The 20113-nt window shown below is 41.5% G+C and overlaps 1 protein-coding gene across 8 annotated transcripts in view; it reads left to right on the top strand.

Annotated features, from left to right (window-relative positions):
* Positions 1–20113, top strand: part of NFATC2 (nuclear factor of activated T cells 2) — a 142733-nt gene that overhangs the window by 63283 nt on the left and 59337 nt on the right. For all 8 annotated transcript variants that reach the window (XM_029070332.2, XM_029070326.2, XM_007671395.4 and 5 more), the window contains exon 6: positions 5339–5479. In XM_029070332.2, the coding sequence (XP_028926165.1) occupies positions 5339–5479 (141 nt within the window). The remainder of the gene's footprint in view (positions 1–5338; positions 5480–20113) is intronic.

The following is a 20113-nucleotide window of genomic DNA, read 5'->3' as shown; positions in this document are numbered from 1 at the left end:
TACACTTGGCATCTTTTATCTTTAGTGGACAGACATTGAAATGGATGAATAATTCAGGAAATTCCATCTGGTTAAATGCCTGTGTTCTGGTGATGGAGTCTGAATTGGTCAAAAAGAGGGTACAGGAGGGATAATATTTTAAAAATATTGAAAATAATATACATTGTAACCAAATGATGAGTACTTGAAGGCAGTGTCTATGTTTTCTCCCTTCATTGGAAAATTGTGTCATTAGTTACTGTGCAGCTGAATCAGGGATAGAATTAGACCAGTGGTTGTCATTGTAGATTCTGACTCTTTTTGAACTTAAATATCCCTTCCTCTGAAGCTTTAATTGGAATCCATCATCAACAGCATTTGTTGAACACCTACTATCTACAGAACTCTGTATCAGGCACTTGGAGACAAACGTTATAAGGCTAACATATCTGAGGAGCAATAAATGACTGCAACGTTTTGAAAATAAATGCTACATTAGCAAGTAAGCAGGTAGAATCAGAAAGGATGCAAGGGGCTTATAACGACTGGTACTTATCCCCCGCTCCCCCTTCCAAGGATGGTATCTTTAGGATTCTAATAAAATTGTTGTTTCAGTGAGAATTCCAAGGAGACATAGCATCCTTTGCTGGTTGCCTAGCCTCTTGCATCCACCTCTGTACTTTGTCTAACCTTTCTACTGTTCCCCACCCTCTGGACTCATTCATATAATAATAATGGTATTTGTTATTCATTCATTCACTCATTCAATAGTATTTATTGAGCACTTACTATGTGCAGAGCACTGTAATAAGCGCTTGGAATGTACAAATCGGTAACAGGTAGAGACAGTCCCTGCCCTTTGATGGGCATACAGTCTAATCGGGGAGTTATGTGCTTACTATGTGCCAAGCACTGTTCTAATTGTTCTACAAGGTAATCAGGTTGTCCCATGTGGGACTCACAGTCTTAACCCCCATTTTACAGATGAGGGAATTGAGGCCCAGAGAAGTGAAGTGACTTGCCCAAAGTCACACAGCTGATAAATCACAGAGCTGGGATTAGAACCCACTACCTCTGACTCCCAAGCCTTTGCTCTTTCCACTAAGCCACGCTGCTTCTCTATTCATCACCTGTCTACTTTGGCTCCCCCCACCTTCTAATTTCTTCCATCCACCCATTATTTTCCAATTATCAGACCTCTCCCTCGGCTTCACGGCACTTAAGTACATATCCATAGCTTATTTGTATTATTGTCTGCCTCCCCCTCTAAACTGTAAACTCACTGTGGTTAGAGAACCGGTCTACCAACTTTAATATATTGTACTCTCCCCAACACTAGGTATAGTGCTCTGCACATAGTGAGTGCTCAGTGAATACGATTATTGATCGATTGCACTTTCTATCCCTAGCATTTCTTTTCCCTCAGAGGCCGGTCAATGTCTCTGCGATGCTGGCTGACCCAGAATTGGCATCACAGAAACCTGCTTGAGCCACCATGACTGTAATTTGGAGAGCTCAAAGTGGGATAGGAATGAGACTCCCAGGGGCAAAGCCACAAAGCAGGAAAGGAAAGAAAGAGATGACGAGGGAAGAGGAAAGCCAGAGAGAGAGAGGAGAGAAGACAGGACGTAGAAGCAGAGAGAAAGAGGCAGAGACAGGGAGGAGAAAGGAAAAGGAGTGAGAAGCAAACGGACAACAGGACAGGCACTGATAAATATTCTTTTTTTCATTTGGAACACACACACACACATTCCCTCTTACCCAACCTCTATCTCTGCTGTGCTCTACAAGCAGTAAAGCACTCAACAAACCGTTGATTTTGTGGCTTCTGCTGGTTTGTTCCTCTGGAGGATTCTATTGCAATTGGAAATACAACAAAGTGGCTGTGCTGGGAACCTTTAGTAAATGGCCAGACAAGTGGCTATCTCAGCAAGTGGTAGCACTGGAAGCCGCCACTTCGGCCGCTTCTGACAATGGCTAGGTAGTCACTCCTTCCCTCCTCCACCTTCCTGCTGTATTGACCCTCTGCCATGGAGACAGATGGGTCTTCTTCCACCCCAGCCAACAGCAAGGCCCTGTTGGATCCCATCCGGGTGGAGTGGAACCCATAAATTAATGACAGTGTCTCTCCCCGCCCCCCCACCCCACCCCGTTACAGTTCCCTGGTCATATTAGGCAGGAATGGACTTCAGTTGTAAAATTCAGCACTGGCAAGACCAATTTTGTGATGGTAAAATAGAGTAAGACAGGTGAAGATTGTTTTCTGAAGTGCTCAAATTGGTGTGTAACTCACTTGCCATATCTCCCCTGTCTTCCCTGTCACAGATCGATCTTGATGCCAATCTCATTTAAGAATCGGTTACCAATCCCTCTCTTGTTTGACTCCCAAAGTGTTGACACTCAGCCATTCAGCACTGTGATGGTGTAATCCCTGATGTCTAGTGTCTTCACCCTTCATTTCTTATTTTCTCTTTGCCATTTTCTCTTTACGTCCTAATGGATGGATCCCGGGTTTGGGGGTCAGAAGGACCTGGGTTCTAGTCCAGCCTCCCCCACTTGTCTGCTGTGTGACCTTGGGCAAGTCACTCAAGTTCACTGTGCCTCAGCTACCTCATCTGTAAAATGGGGATTAAGCCTTATGCGGGACAGAGACTGTGTCCAACCTGATTAGCTTTATATAACCCAGCGCTTAGAACAGTGCTTGGCACATAGTAAGTGCTTAACAAATGTCATCATTCACTGAGACTACATTGATCCAATGCAGGATGTGATGTGGGTTGGTAGTTTACAGGTGTAATGACCCTGATGCAGTAAGGAGTTGAGCTGACAGCACCTCTTTTGCTATATAGCTGCAACATCTAATTCCCCTTGATACAGCCCCTTGAGAATGTGAAATAACTAGCTTTCCAGCAGAGGCCATCAGCAAGCCAGTCCACGGAGCACAGATCCAACTGTCCAGTGGGATAGCTCAAATGAAGGCCCTATTGGTGAAAAAAGCCAGAGCTCCACTTAGGGTGGATCTCAAGCCAATATTATTTGGGAAGGGGGGAACACGGGGTATCTGACCTCCTTCTACCTTTTCTAGCGCTTAGCACACTCTCTGGCACAGGGTAAACACTAAACACAAGGCAAGTGCTGTTTGTCAATACCCGTGCATGCAGTGATTCATATCAGTAGTCCTAACAGTATGATTTTCTACCCAATAATGACTCGAGTGGACTGAGTGTTGAATATAGTTCTTGACTTGGTTTGTACCTTGTGAACGAATTACTAAAACCCGATGACCCTTCTGTAAAATGGGAAGAATGAAATGTGTTGACTTTCCATTGCTTATGGGCAATGCCCTAGAGCATTTTATCCAAAGATTCCATATGTTAAAGAGGTGGGTTTTCTGATCATTGAGCTTGCCACCCCCTCTTCATAACCAAGTTTAGTTGAATGCAAAGTACAGAGCTGGATCTCTGTTCATTGGGGCTAACGCTTCTGCTGTTAATAAATCTCAGTTTTTGGCAAATCCAATTACAAACTCATCAAAAAAACTCAAATATTTAAAGAAAGGATTAATCATCCTGACCATATGGAGAAAATTATCAGCTTCTGTGAGGAGATATTTTGATATAAATATATATATATACTTTTAATTGGCATCCACTTTGAACAGCTGTTGCAGTAGGCTCACTGGGAACAATGAGAAAGCAGAGTTCGAGAAGTGAAAAACTGACAAACAAAACTGTTTGCGATTGATTTATTGTAAAGAAATGCTAAGTTGTACTTTAACATCCAAGCATCTGGCTCATCATGGTTTAATGGAAGAGAATGTCTTCCCTCTGCCAACCCCAGAGTCTCTGCAGAGAGGGGAATGTTTCAATTTGCCCCAACAGCTGTTCCACCGAAGGGAAACCTTAGGCACTGGTGGAGGGATTGGGAGGGCGAAGAGTGCGAAGTTTGGGTTCTGGAAGCAAATCTCAATTCAACTCCTGCACTGGCTGCAGAACAGGGCTACCTTGAATGTAGGCTTTCACGGGCTATTGACAGGGAAGCAGTTGGCTCCCTTCCCAGCAGCTCTGGCCCTCAAGGAGTGTAATCTGACTCACAGGAAAAAAAAAAAAAACCTCTTTCCTTCAGCCCACACTCTAAGAATAGAGTTTCTGAGGATGGGTGGTTTTTTGCTAGTTCTTTTCCTGTAACCTGCTTCCCTCTTCTGTCCTAAGGAGGAATCCCGGGGAAGGGAGCTTTGATGGCCCCTCTCTGCTTGCTTTTTCCAGCTGTTGACTCCTAGAAAGCAATCTCCCCCCTTTGTCATGTTAACTCCTAGAGTGGTGGTCTTCAGTGGCCAGTCAGGCTATGATTATCATTGAAATCTTGGTTCAACTCCCCCAAAACAGAGCAGTTCAGAATTTCATAGAATCATCCAATCCGTGGTCTAGAAAGAAGCAGCAGAGGAGCCTGAATCAGGAGGCAGAGGGTCTAATCCAGCTCTATCACTTGCCTGTTTTGTGACCTTGAGCAAACTGCTTAACTTTTGTGCACCTCAGTTTCCTCATTTGTAAAATGGGAATTAAATATCCGTTCTCCTCCCCCCTTAGACCGTAAACCCTGTTGGGACAGGGACTGTATCTGATCTGAATGGACCATATATGCCCCAGCCCTAAGCAGAGTCCTTGACACATAGTAAGGGCTTAACGAAGACCACAATCATTATTATTAGAAGGGCCCACAAGAGGCTTTCTATTTCCAAGCAGGACCTCACTTAACCTATCCAACATAGATAATGGTTCTCCATAGTTTCCCAGCTAATGCTAAGATAGTGAGAAAACCACTTGTATTAAGAAGGCAATTGTGGACTTCTGTACCCTGTCATTGAAGGGCTAAGTCATAAAAATATCCACTTCTTTCTCCTGTCAGTAGTTTTCTCAGTGCCTTTCTCCTCCACTAGATCTTGTGCTCCTTGAGAGCGGGGATCACGTGTACCAATTGTTGTGTTTCCCAACTGCTTAGTACAGTGCTCTGCACGCAGAAAGTGCTCAGTAAATAGTATTGATTAGTTGGTCAATTAATTAGTGGTTAGGCTACCAAATAATAGGTCAGATTCTGGTTTATGATAGGACTTTATTTTGTCTTAAGTAAATTAATTTACCTTATGGGCCTTAGCTTCCTCTTTTTAATGCAAATAGATGTACAATTGTAATGCAAACAGGGAAACAGTGAAAACAGTGGTATGCAATTAGCCCTGTGGAGAAAACATTTGAAAGCAGGTAACTCTGTGATTTACCAAGAGATCCGGAATTAAAAGACCATTTAAACCAATTTTCGAGAAGTCAGTCTCATCACTTCATTCTCATTTTCATTTTATTTTCAGCCCAAAGATCCGCTCACGAACTGCCCATGGTTGAGAGACAAGATGTTGAGAGCTGTGTGGTTTATGGTGGACAACAGATGATCCTCACTGGCCAGAACTTTACAGCAGAGTCCAAAGTTGTATTTACTGAGAAGACCACAGGTAAGACTACTGGCAAAATCGCTCCTTGGTCTTCTGAAGTCAGATCAAAGAAAGTTTTTGCTAACAATAGCAAGAAAACTGTGGTCAGCAGAAAAGTGAAGCCACCTCAAACGTTTGTGATTATTGGTTGTAATCTAGGAATGCAAAAAGATAGAAAAGTTGAATTTTTTCCAAAGAGCAGACTAGTTCCTGAAGATGTTTGAATTTTAAATAGTATTCTCTTTTTTTGAAAATTTATCATTATAATGTTGTTCTTTCGAAGGACCCAGATGTGTGTCAATCAATCACTGTTATTTACTGAGTGCTTACTATGTACAGAGCACTGTACTAAGCACTTGGCAGAGTACAATATAACAGAGTTGGTAGACATGTCGCTACAGTACACTTGTCCCCCTTCTTCAAATACATGGTGTGGGAGCAGAATCGTTTCCAGGTTGTAAATTGTAATTTTTTCCTTGATTTTCAAAGTGCATCACTGACTTCATTCGCGGCTTTTAGTAGTATACAAAATGAGTACCATTCCTTTCTTATGTGCGGATGTATTACAGGTATATTTACTGATAGGGCATTTGGTGGTCGTTTTGAGATATATTAAACTTACTTTCCCACATCATCGTCAAGCCATGATCAGCTTTCAGTGGTGGGTCACTTTGGGTAGTGATCACTTTGTGCCGTCAACTGTTCTAAGCCCAATAAAGGCTTTACATACAAGAAGATAAAGTCCTTGATGGTGGCCTTAAGATTCTTAGAATTGAATATTCTAAACAAATCAATTAGTAGTATTGAGCACCGGCTCTGAACAGAGCACTCTACTAAGCGCTTGGGAGATACAGTATAGCAGAGTCGGTAGACATGTTCCCTGCCCACATGGAGCTTTCAGTTTAGAGGGGAGACAGACATTAAAATAGTGTATGGATATGTTCATAAGTGCTGTGGGGCTGAAGGTGGGATGAATAAATGGTACAAATCTAAATGCAAGGGTGGCACAGAAGGGAGAGGGAGTAGGGGAAATGATTCTCAGTTGACAGTCTAATGGCAATTATGGAACAGATTGAATGACTCTGGTTTCAGCTGTGAAATATTTCTGTTTTATGAAGTCAAGTTGTTTTTTTTTCAGGCTTGCTATAGGATTTTAAAAGATTTTTTTTCTTGGGGGATGATACTTTTCTGAAACTGTTCAAGTGTCTGCCCAAATCTTTGACAAATTGACTCTTAATGAGAATAGTTTAAACTTTTTAAAAAGGTGTATAGACCCCACAATTTGTTCACCTGGATTTAATATTTTATAGTGGCAAAGCCATTTTTCTTGGTATTTTGGGTGGTTCAAATTATTGAGGATCATAAACTAGCTATGGTCATGAGTTAGGAAACTGTAACATAATATTCATATAAAGTTCCTCTGTTTATCCAGAATTTTTAGCATCAGGATCCAAGACACTCTACAGCAGTGAAATTGGCTTTTTGACATACATGCATATTGACAAAGGGTTCCTTCCAAGAAATCTAAAACACAACAATATAAAATTAAAAGATACTGATCTTTTATGTTGTTTAATTCACATTTAAATATAAGGACTAGTAAACCTGGATTGTAGCAATGTTAGACTTTTAGCCCCAAATTCTGGAATTTTTTGATCATCACTTTTTTCTGATCTATATTAACATCCTTTTTCTGTAGGACCTCAAGTTTCTGGTGCAGTTTTGTTTGCTTGAATGATTTTTACCGTATATGATTAGAATCAAAACAGATACACCAGGTAGAATATACCTGAATACTTTTTGCAGCAAGGAAGAGCGACATTGCTGTCTGTGAAGGAAACCAGTATGCTTTCTGAGTCCTAGGGAGGTGTTTTGATGCCTTTTCTTGCTTACATTCTCTATCAGTAAGGCTGGATTGAAATGAATCCTGAAAATAGAGATTTAACAGAGGACTCGAATCCTAAAATCAGTGAAGTCAGGGCAGTGTTTGAGATTGAAAACTTATTTCTAACTTAGGAGTACTTTTAGGTTAGGGTGAATCTCTGCAAATCTGAATCTGGAATTTGGGACCAGTTATCATTTGGCTTCAAAGTGAGGGTGCATTAAATTGCTGTTACAAAAGGAATATGAAAGGTACTTAATGGAGGCCTTGTGTATGAAAAGTCTGTGTTTGGAAATTGCAGAATGTGATGGTTTTGGAGACTTCTAAAATACAGATGCAGCATTCTGAACTTTAAAAGTTGGCAGCACCAGCAACTTTTTTAATAGCTGTTGAAGCAAAGCTCCAGCTCAGATACTTGCATCCAGTCCCAACCCAAATGTTTAGATTGATTTTGATCCGTTTCACTATGTACCCTAATCCTTTCCAGGTGTGCATTTCAATAGTCTGAATTTTAGCCTGACAGTTGTGGTGAGTGCCAACCTAGTAAATATGGCTGAAGAAGACTAAATTATAAACATTGAGTTGTCAGTAAAACTTGAAGAAGAAAATGGAGAGGGAAGATAAGTATAGCCTTCCATGGATGACTGGCAGAGTTTGATATGATAGATTTAACCTACCTGCCACCAAATAAGATATATAAGCAGTTCTGAAGTAAGTAAAACCACAGTGTCCCTAATACGCTGTGTTGGGCTGGTTGTGTTCCCTTGGCAACATTTTCTTAAATAACTCCACTAATAAAGAAGGGAAAGCCATCAGATAAACAGGGAAACACATCCACTTTCCTTGTAGTATATTTCTTTTTAATCAGTCAATCAGTGGTATTTATTGAGTGCTTATTAAGTGCTGGGCATTGAACTCATCACATGGGAGAGTACAGTACATCAGAGTTGGTAGACAAATTCTTTGCCCACAGTGACCTTACAGTGTAGTTCATTTGGTTTATTCATGCAGAGGGATTTTAGTGAAATGTCACTTTTTTAAAATTAGAATTTGAGATGGCCACCTTTGCCAGCTGGAACAGAAAAAGAATCAAGTGTAGTTACCTCACTAAAAGCTGGAGAGGTGTGAATGCTTCAATAACCGTGACTTGAACCCGAAATTTTTGTTCTCTTGTTATTGCTTTTATACGGTATTTGTTAAGCGCTTACTATGTGCCAGGGACGGCACTAAGCGCTGGAATAGATGCAAGCTAATCAGGTTGACACAGTCCATGTCCCATTTTACAGGTGAGGTAACTGAGGCACAGTGAAGTTAAGTGACCTACCCAAGGTCACACAGCAGACAAGTGGAGCCAGGACTAGGATTCAGGTCCTTCTGTCTCCCAGGTCTATGCTCTGTGCACCAGGCAGTACTGCTTCTGTTCATATTTTTCTTCTGGTTTTCCAGCCATTTGTCTTTCAGAACTTTGAGATCGTACTTAATCTATGCCAGGGTATATTTCATTCTGACGCCTCTGGAATTGGCAGTTCATAACTCTGGCACTTGTGGGCTGGGTCTGTCACATCCCCTGCACTATCGTCGCCATTGCTAATAAAACCACTGTACATTCAAACTCATTTCCTTATAGACTGTAAATTCCTTGTGGGCAGGGATAACGTCTACCAAACTCTGTTGTATTGTACTTTCCCCATCATTTAATACAGTGGTCTGCACCCAATAAGTGCTCAATAAATACCACTGATTGATCGATTTCCAATGTAAACTGTAAAACAGCATAATCACAGGATGTCTGGCTCTTGTTTCATTACAAGTTAAGCGTTGCTTTGAGAAGTACCCTGATCATTTTTCATTCAGTTTGGGCTGTTGGGTACAATATGCTCAGATTGCTACTAAGACCTCACTTTGCATTTTGTCCCCAAAGGCATGTTAGTGAATTTTGGATAAGCCACTTTCATTTTTCTGAAGGCAGCTCATTAGATTATCTAGAAGATACAGCCAACACACCACAGTTCAGTTGACCACCTGACAGATTGTTTAATGGAGACATCAGCACATTCCATTGAGGAGATGAGATCCCTTTTGAACTGGCCTGCCTAACTGTTTCTGTTTGATTTGTTTGTCCCCATCTGTAATTAATTTAAATGTCTTGTCCCTGCTACTGATTGTATGGGCACAGATCATTTCTACTAACTCGAATGTACTCTCCAATCAATGTGGCATTTATTAAGCACTTACTGTGTGCAGAGCACTGTAGTCAGTGCTTGGGAAAGTACAGTGCAGCAGAGTTGGTAGACATGTTTCCTGCCCACAAGGAGCTTGCAGGCTAGAGCGGGAGACAGACATTAAAATAAGTTAGACCTACATATTAAGTACTGAGAGTGGGGTGAGTATCAAGTATCTAGTACAGTGCTCTGCCTTGAGTTTGAGCTCAATAAATACTACTGTTTGATTGATAGCAATAAGGGAAAAGAAAGAAATCCAGCCCGAGATCTGAGTAAAGCACTTGGGTCGGCAAGCCCTCCCTTTTCATGGGGAATCTTTAAATAGTTCTACAAGAGAAAGGCATCAGGAGGGAAAAATACAACTTCATTTTGGGCACACTTGTGTCCCAACAATACAATAGGTTTATTTTTATTTAGTTTGTAGATGACACAATTGCACACCTTTGAATTTTGGAGGATTTTGCAAAGGTAACTTGATTTTTTTTTTTTTCATATCAACACAAGGAATCAATCTCTTGCATTTTAGGCATCACTCTTTCTTCCCCTGGTTAGTCACTTTTAATCAAGGCAGTGAATGAACAGAGCTGATTTTCTAGAAAATACTGTGACTGCAACAGCTCCCACAGCTCAGTACTTGCTGGTTGAGGTTAGCTTGGATGAGTCACACCCACCTAGCTTTCATCCCCACTCTATATTTTTCTTTTTAATTTATCACTCAATGCAAAACGTTTGTTCATTTCTCCTTTATGATTATCGGCACAGTCTCATTTAAATAATGGCCCAAAGTTGCTTGCTGTGGAAAAAATAAAACCCAGAAACTTTGGATAAGCTTTGGGGGAAATCATCCAAGTTAAGGCACTGTCCTTTCTGCACAGAAACAATTTGTGCACAGACATGGCCATTATTCTTCTATTTACTCTGCCATGTGCCAAAAGCAGGATTTCCATAGTAACTGATACACCACCTGGTTTTAGCTGTCAGTCCAAAAGACCACTTATTTAAAGACTGAGCTCTCCTAATGCCTGATCCCTTGAAAGAAGCAGGGCATTAATAATAGGAAGCTCTTTCCCCCAAGTTTTGCAAAATATTTAAGTCAAAATGACATATGTCGCTCTACAGCACCCTTGTTATTTTTATGCATCTGCAGGACTAAATGAAGAATCTGTGGGGAGTTTTGTGAAAATAGACCTTGTGAGAAAATGGGTGAGCCACTTAATTGCTCATGCAAGAGTGTGACTTGGAGAGAGGTTTTCTGAGAAATTTCAGTAAAGGAGTTTAAACTCAAGCTTTGGGTTCCATTTTCTTCTAGTGTAGAAAAAGTCATGAAATGGAGCTTCCAGTTACTATCTGTAGTCTGTCTATATCTTTAAAGCAATATCATCAGACCAGATTTTGGAGATCACTAGTCTTTCACCCTGTAAATACCGGGTCCACCAAATTTTTGCACCACCGAAAAAGAAGTTGAATGAGGACTTGACTCTCAAACCCTTGCCACAAAGCCGCATGAAAGCCAAGCGTGACATAAGCACTGTGGGCTGGGAACATGACTACCAACTCTGTTATACTGTACTTTCCCAAGCGCTCTGCTCACAGTAAGTGCTCAAGAAATATGACTGATTGGTAAGCTGCCTTTTCAAAACTGTCCTTACACCCCCGGCGGCCTCCTGATCACCTCTGTAGGAGCAGAAGTGGTGCAAAATGGTGGTGCAGTTGCATTTAGAAGACATTCACTGAGCCACGGATGGGATCCATATTTTGATGATGCAGAATGATTTATAAATCAGCGTGTTCGTGAGCCAGCTGGAACAGATTTTCATACCCCATCAAATCTCTCCAAAGAGAGTACTTGGGGAATAATGCATTCATTATATTCTTGGGTGGATAAGATTCTACAAACATGGTGTTTCAGACCTCTCGGATCCAGGATGATTCATTCAGTCGTATTTATTGAGCTCTTACTGTGTGCAGGGCACTGTACTTAGAGTTTGGGATTAGTGGGGAAGGGCTGATTTAAAGGAAGTTTCAGTGTCTTAAATGGGTTCCGTGAACTTAAGCCCTCTTGAGGGGAAGGAGGGTTCCTTGCACTCCTTGTTACCTTTGTGGTTAAGAATGCATAACCTTATTCTTCTACCTTTTCCCTCAAGTATTCATCAAGGACTTTCAGTGGTGTCTTCTGCAAATATGGATAACTGTATATTGTACAGCTGTACCCATTAAGCACTAGCTATTCAACCCACCCCCATAACACTTATGTACATTTTTTATGGTATTTTTTAAGCACTTACTATGTGTCAAGCAGTGTTCTAAGCGCTGGAGTAGATAGAAGTTTATCAGGTTGGACACTGGCCCTGTTCCTCATAGGATTCAGTGTAAATTGGAAGGAGGAGAATTTAATCCCCATTTTATAGATGGGGAAACTAAGGCCCAGACAAGTTAAGTGACTTGCCCAAGGTCTCACAGCGTGGAGAGCCGGGATTAGAATCCAGGACTTCTGACTCCTAGGCCCATGCTCTTTCCGCTAGGACATGCTGCTACATATCCCTATACTCTATTTCCCCTATCTGTAATTTTATTTCATTGTCTGTATCCCCATCTAGACTGTAAACTCCTTGGGGGCAGGGGTCATTTCTACCCAATTCCACCGTATTGGACTATCCCAAGTTTTTAGTACAGTGTTCTATCAATCAATCGTATTTATTGAGCACTTACTGTGTGCAGAGCACTGAACTAAACACTTGGGAAAGTACAATAGAACAATATAACAGACTTGGTAGGCATGTTACTTGCCCACAACAAGCTAACAGTTTAGAGTAAGCACTCAATAAAGGCCATTGTTTGATTGACTGTTGTATCTATTTAACCCTTGGTTCTCCCAGGATCGCTTCATTTCTTCTGGTTCCTTAACTTCTCCATGAACTTATTCCAACCCTTCTTGAAACTACTGATATTTTTCTACCTGTACAAGTTTCTGTAGTAACAAATTCCATATGCTTTCCACCTGCTGCGGGAAAAGGCTTTCCTTATATTTGTTTTGAACTTACCATTTTCAGTCGCTGTTGTGTCGTAGGAATCCTAGATTTCAGGGAATCCTGTCCCCATTGCTTCTCCAAATCCTCATGCCTTTTCCTATCTCTGTGGGCATTTTGGCCTCCTGCAACGTGGTGGTGATAGAGTGGAGTAGAGTGGAGCAGATAGAGTTTTTCTGGGAATGACAATCCCATCTGCTTTTGACATTAAGTCGAGGTGACAACCTCAAGGACTAATCTCTCTCCCAGATGTTCTGCCACCAGCACCACCAACAAAATAGTCTTTTTTTAGAGTTGGCAACTAGAATAGAGCTGGAAGCGTACACTCCCAGATGATGTCGGATTTGAGAATCTTGAAAAATGTTACAGGGTGTGAGGGGAGGATGTGTTTCGTGTTCACGAGGATGAGAGCTTTGGTGAACGGCATCAGTTTTACTATTTAACGACACCATCTCAAGCTCTTAATGTCATCTTTAACATTTGTATTATCTGTCTGTGTTGGGAGAGGAAATAGAATCTGAGCAGGACTCCTCCTGTGTAACACTTTTAGAAGTTGCCGAAAATACTGCAAGGTTTGTTTTGAAGGTGCGAGCTTTCAGCTGAGGCCTGAGAAATTACATTCTCCGAGTTCTCGCCCTTCAGCTGGTAGTATTGGACACGGTACACTTAAAACCTCAGAATAGCTTGGGGGATCCCAGCAAAACATGGCAAAACAGGAAAAAATCTAAGGACACAAAAATAAAAGTGATGTGGCTGCGGAAATTGAGTTGCCATAGCTGTGAGAGACTCACTGAGACAAGGGTGGAATCCAGTGTTTTGGAAGGTTTCCTCTTATGACACAAGGTTTTGGAATTCTACATCTGGTAAATGCTCATTAACACAGGCAGCCCTCACTGGCCAAGATTCATTGGCTCGCTGCTTACTATGGGGGCGCATGGTGGAAGCTGGCCTGTTCCTGATTATTCAGCTTTGAAACTTAATTGTTTAAAGAGAATTTTTTTAAGGGATTTTCTTGGAACAAACAAAAGGCAGAGGCTCCCATCACCTGCTGAAGGCAAATTGATCACTTAAAAATCTGGCGTGGGCAGTGGAATTCCCTATTCTCTCACTTAGTCATAGCATCCTGATGTGACTCATTTTATTACTTGGAGGTTCCCAGTGGTTTTATTTTGAGGGGAACCTTTGTTTTAATAAATATATAGACCCCCCCCTTTCAAATTAAGTATTTTTCCATGATTTGGCATTGCTAAACAAGCTGGAACTCCCTGGAGGGAAAACTCTCCCCATCCCCCCACTTTCTACTTCATTACTCAGCTCCCGTATTTATGTTTCATTTCCACAAATGTGGAGATTGTTTGAAAAGTAAAATCAGGATTCGCTCCTATGGATTTGTCCTCCCTTTGCAAAATGTCAGCTCTGGGGTTGGGCTGAGTGAATGAGTCATCCCCTGGCCTTTTACCTCCTAGAAAGTGACAGGGAGCTATGGCCGTGGTGACTCAAGTCTACAGCAATGAAATGAAAGCTCTGGGCCTCAGCCCATCATTCAAGCAGCATATTTGACTCCGACTAGAAGACCAGAGCCTTAAAGACAGACAGAATTTCAAATTGGACAACACCAGATTTCTTTCTTCCCTTGGGGAAAAGAGCCCTTTATTTTAACTAGACTAAATTCACTTGCACAAAATGTTTATTCTTATTTAGAAGCTCACTTTAGACTGCCTTACACACAACTTTCTTTTAACTGTTCCTTGGGCTGCTGCACCAACTCTCCATTATACGAAGATGGTTTAGCCCGTGGGGAGATAATAGTAGGTGCTCAATATATACCACACTGAATTAAGGTGGAAAGAGGAGAAGGGGATTTATGCTTAAATTAGGTAGAGTGCTTTTAGTGGCTCTGAGGAAAGCTTGATAGGTGAAGAACATGGGACAGAGGGCTAAAGGAGGATTGAAAACAGGCTGTGTTATTTTGCATTTCTTCTATACTTATCATGTTCTAGCCAAAATTTGTCAGCCAGACCAAGAGCTTTAGCCACCTGAATCCCTCATTGGCAATAACAAGGTCCAATTAGGAAAACAGGTGGGTCTGGTCTTCTCTGAGATTGATGTTTGGTGTTTAGGCACATATGTGGTGGGTTAACAAATAATAGGCACTTCCAAAGAGGAACAATTGTCCCAGAAGGGCCTTCAAGCAGTCCTTCATCGATCAGTCCAATCAATCAGTGGTATTTATTGAATGCTTACTAGTAGTAGGGCTCATTGACAGTGAGCTTGGACCTCTTTAAAGGCCAAAGTGCTGTTCAGATGTTGGAGTTTGAGACCCAAAGTGAAGTGAACAGACCTGGATTTGTGGCATCAGGAAGTATTTTAGGTATAGGGCTCCGAGAGATGTAGGAAAAATAACTCCTAAAATCCTTGAAGTTTCTATGTTTCACTGGGGAAGCTGAGAGTAAGCATATTTTTCCATTAATTAGTAATCCCAAAATAACATAACTCATCATGAATAATGTATAAGCTGTTCCTGCTTCAAAAAAACCCTTTAATTGGCTAATTTTTTTTTAAAAACCCACCTTTCTAGATGGACTGTGAAAAATCAGGCACTGTTTCCTAATACAAACTGACACGTCGATTTTCTCCGACTTTGAATCAAGGTTTTTGGTATGAACATAGCTTGAGTAAGAAAGGATAGTATTTCTTTTTTTTTCTTCTTTTTTAAATGTAACCAGTTTCTACAGTGAGTGCTGACACAATCAGATCTCTCATCAGGGTTTTACTGCTGAGTCTTGAGCCCAGAAGGAACACACAATAAACCATTTCCTGAAGCCTTCACTGCACCGTGGAGCTAAAGAGTTGCCTGCAAAGAGAAACTTTTAAATCATCCTTAAAGGGAAGCTTATGCCGGCAGTCATCTAGTTGCTCAAGTTGCATGTCCAACTGAGCCTATCTTTTTGAGTCAATTCTGTCTATCTTTTACACCAAATACTATAGTATTAATTCAGCCATACTGAAACCTCCCCCAGAATTCTAGAGGAAAATCTTTGGTTTCTAACTTCCTTGCATTTGAGCAAGTTTGCCCTAAAAGTTTGGCTCATCGTTCTCCTATGTGTAAGATTTGGAAAGGACTTTTTGTATGTTGGCTTTCATTTCCAGGTTAATTTAGTGCTGGGGAAGGAAGCCAGGGCATCTGCTCCAGACGCCAGTCTTCTCTTTAATCACAGTTTAGAACAGAAGGGCAACTCCTCTCTCTGGGCCACTTAAGATTTCTTTTTTTTTTGACTGGTCTATTGAAAGGGTCATCGGTGTTATTTGTTTGTAGGGTGTGGACCTGGTATAATGTGGATTACAGTGAAATGGCCGTTCATTTCAGTGAGTAAACTGCAGTTAATAATGCTGGTATTTGTTAAGCCCTTAGTTTGTGATTTGTACCAAGAGCTGAGGGGCCACGGTTCTTGTAGCACATGGGGTTCACGGTCTAATAGGGAAGGGGGAACAGGAATTTCATCCCCATTTTATGGATGAGGAAACAGACATAAAGAAGTTAAGTGACTCACCCAAGGTCACACAGCAGGCAAGTGGCAGAACCCAGGTCCCTCTGAGTCCCACTTTTCACTCAGCCACACTGCAGTTGGAAATAATTTGTGCTCACAAATTATTTTATTATTATTGTTACCATTGTTCTTAGCGCTGGGATAGATACAAGTTAATCGGGTTGGACACACTCCCTGTCCCACAGGGAGCTCACAGTCTAAATAGGAGGGAGAACAGGTATTGAATCCCATTTTACAGTTGAAGAAACTGAGACCCAGAAAAGTTAAATGACTTGCCCAGAGTCACACAGCAGGCAGCTGTCAGATCAGGGATTAGAATCCAGGTCTTCTGACTCTCAGGCGTATGCTTTTTCCACTAGGCCATGTTGCTTGCAGCTGACGTGAATATGTTTGAATCACTGGTGTAGAAGCCAATGGCTCTACAGCACATTTTCAATCCTAGTTATCTATTTTCTTTCAGGCAGACCCTTTTCAGATAAGAATCTCTCTGCCAGATTTCCATTTCCAGGTTATTCCAAAACTCCAGTGATAAAGAAACAAGTTTGGCTAAATAACCGCTACTCTAAGTTACTACTACAAAGTATCAATTAGTTATTTCTTTCAACCACCTCCAGGCTTCAACTTGAAACTGGATTTGAATCTTTTTTGATCCGAGTCATTGAATTCAGATGCAGGGTCTTCCTGTTTCACTCAGAATCAGGAGTTGTGAACCTTCCCTGAACATTAAGATGCTTATAAACTTCAGACTGCTGGGGCTTTACCAGAAGAGCTGAAAATCAAATTCTGTGAATAAGAAAAATTCCCATCTTCCCTTTCGGGTGCTTGATGGGATTGAAACCTTCCCCTGCTCTTTTGAGTTTACTCATCAGAGAGTCAAAAAGCTGGCAGAGATCTTTAGAGCCTTTGGGCCAAACAACCCCTCCTTTCAGGCACATGAACAGCTAAACCATCCGGCAGGTGACTCTTCATTTGTTCCTTGAAAAATCTCCAAAGATGGACATTCTACAACTGCTCTTGTGGGTAGCCAGTTTCAGTGCCTTTTCACCCGATAGTATAATTGAAACTGCCCTCAGTCTTTCCAACTTTCACTTGAACTTTACTTTCTCTACTCATTGACCTCCTTTGGTTTCCTGGGTCACTGAAGGAGAGCGTGACCTAGAGAAGCAGTGTGGTCTAGGAGAAAGAGCACGGGCCTGGGTGAGGGGAACTGGGTCTACTCGTGGCTCTGTCCCTTGCCTACTGTGTGACTTTGGGCGAATCGCATAACTTCTCAGTGCCTCAGTTTCCTCATCTGTAAAATGGATATTAAATACCAGTTCTCCCTCTCCTGTAGCCTGTGAGTTTTGTGGGGAATAGGGACAATGTCCAAGCTGATTATCTGGTATGTACCCCTTAACTCTTCTGGTAAAGATGGTAAACATGCTTGGCCTCTTCTGTTATTTTCCTTGTTATCTGTCACCTACAGCAGAATCTCCGATCTATTGTAGGGTCAAGTCTCTGAGATCAGATAAACTTTCATTGACAATAAGCTCCTTAAGGGTAGGGATCATGTCTGCAAACTCGATTGTAGTATATTCCTCCTAGTGCTTAGAACAGTGCTCTGCACACAGTAAGTGATTGGTAAATACTATTGATTCATTGATCACTTAACAGAACCATCCCCACCTCACTATCCTAGACAGTCTGCTTCTCCTATTCACCGTGAGAAGGATCCACCCCAACTCAGAAGAGTCTCTTTCCTGAAGTTGGGAAGGAGACCAAAACAATCCTTTAATCCCAGAAGTCTATTTTCCTCTTCTGAGAGGGAATCGCAGCTCCGTCTCTTGTCTGCTGTGTGACCTTGAGCAAGTCACCTCAGTTCCCTCATTTGCAAAATGGGGATTCATTACCTTGCCTCCCCCCTACTCAAGACTGTGAGTCCCATGTGGGACCTGAGGATCTTATATCTACCTCAGCACATAGTACAGTGCTGGGCACCTAGCACTGAGCAAATACCACCATAATTATTATATTCCTCATGCAGGCCCCGTGTTTTGTATGGGACCTTCTGGGGACAGATGTGTATAGAAGCAGACCGTATTTGAAAGTGTTTGGTCCCTAAGGATCAAAGAAATAGACAGGTGGCCCAGTGTTTGTCTTATTGCTGATATGATTCAAGTTCATGTGTGAAAATCATACTTAGATGAGTTTGTTGTGGCTGGATTGCTCTTCTTTCATAAATGAAAAGGGGACACCCTCCGAATATCCCCTAACCACTTTTCAAAGGGACCTCCAGTGGAGGGTGTTTATTTTTTTTCTCCAGATCAACTTTAGCTAATTCTAGTTGACATCTGGGAAGACTGGAATCTCTTACACTGAATAGGAGCAAGCTAAAAAGCAACATAATAGGTTTCCTTCATCCCCTTTTTCCTAGTGGATGTTAAACTAAACATGGTGACTGATTTAGTGTTTCATTTGCCTTCTTTAGTAATGCTTTCTGGGGTATGCTATTTGGTCCATGCTCTCAAATGCAAATTCAGAGATTTTTTTTTTCACTGATTCAATTATTGATCTGAACATTTTCTCCTGGCCTGCACTTCCAGCAGTCGAGAAAGTCATTTATAGGAAGAAATTAAAGGAAAAGCTAATATTGACCAACTAAAATTCATGATTGACACTGTTCACCACTGTGAAAATAGAGCAGGAACCTTGAGCCAGATGGAGCTCGCTCCCTGATATTTAAGAATAAAGGTCAGAACATGAGCAGGAAAATGTTTATATTCAGCTGGGTTGTGCTGTTTAAAAGAGCAGAAGTCATCACCAGTGAGAGGGGTGTGGAAGAAAATGTTTGATTACCATGGGCGTGAATATATTCGTGTAGAAATATCTACCATCTTTCAAACAAAATGCTCTAAAACAAATATTTTTCTGGAGTATTTGTCCCTTCCTTTCACTAAAGCCTGCCTTAGCCTTTGGTTCATCATGGTGTACCTTTTAACATTTTAGTGATTCAGTTAGTTTTCACTGCATTTCTGGAGGCCAGCATTATAATCACACATAACAGTTTTCATGAGCAAAAGCTTTGTCCTTGTGCTTTAAGACAGTCAAGACAGGATCCTCAGGGCTCCCCGATGACCTTGTGTATTGGTTAAGCAAAGACCCTAAGTCTCCATGGGGCCCAGTAAAGCTACCGAATTAAGCTTGAATCTGAGATAATCTGGATTTGTCTATAAATTAGTAGAAAAGTGATGTGAAAAGCTGGGATCAAGTGAAATGGAGACTAAATCTGAAAATATATATTTGCTCTAGACAGTCTGTGGTGGGATTAAAAAACGCAGCCTGCAGCACTGGGAACTTTAGAGAGGCAGTCGCTAGATCTCCACAGCCTGGGGAATGGGGAGGCATGAGTAATTATCTGATTGATTTGTCTCACTTGGGTAGTTCAACCAAATAATTGACCTTAAAAATGAATGCTCGTAAAGTCCCTGATGGCAGAGATCAATGTTCTCCCAAGCACTTAATACAGCGCTCTGCACACAGGCATTCAGTAAATACCATTGATTGAATGATCCATTTAGGTCATAGGATGGAGTAAATCAATTACATAATTTCTCCATCCTCCATTTCATTATGGCTGAATTGACTCTACAGCCCAGAAGCTTGCATTCTGACCTGAAGAAGATGGCTAGGCCCAAGCTGATCTTTTTGCTATCAGTCAACCCTTCTCCTGGGATTAGGGGATTTCTCTAAGGCCATTTTGAAATAATAATTGTACTTAAGTGCTCACTATGTGCCGAGCACTGTTCTAAGCATTGAGGTAGACTACAGGTTAACAATTTAATCAGGTTGGACACAGTTCCTGTACCACATGGGGCTCACACTGTCAACCCCCATTTTACAGATGAGGGAACTGAGGCATAGAGAAGTGAAGTGACTTACCTAAGGTCACCCAGCAGGCAAGTGGCAGAGCCGGAATTGGAGCCCATGTTTTTCTCACT

This window comes from Ornithorhynchus anatinus, chromosome 8 (assembly GCF_004115215.2).
Source record: "Ornithorhynchus anatinus isolate Pmale09 chromosome 8, mOrnAna1.pri.v4, whole genome shotgun sequence".
In the NCBI taxonomy this organism is placed as follows: domain Eukaryota; kingdom Metazoa; phylum Chordata; class Mammalia; order Monotremata; family Ornithorhynchidae; genus Ornithorhynchus; species Ornithorhynchus anatinus.
This window is presented reverse-complemented; position numbering and strand designations above follow the sequence as displayed.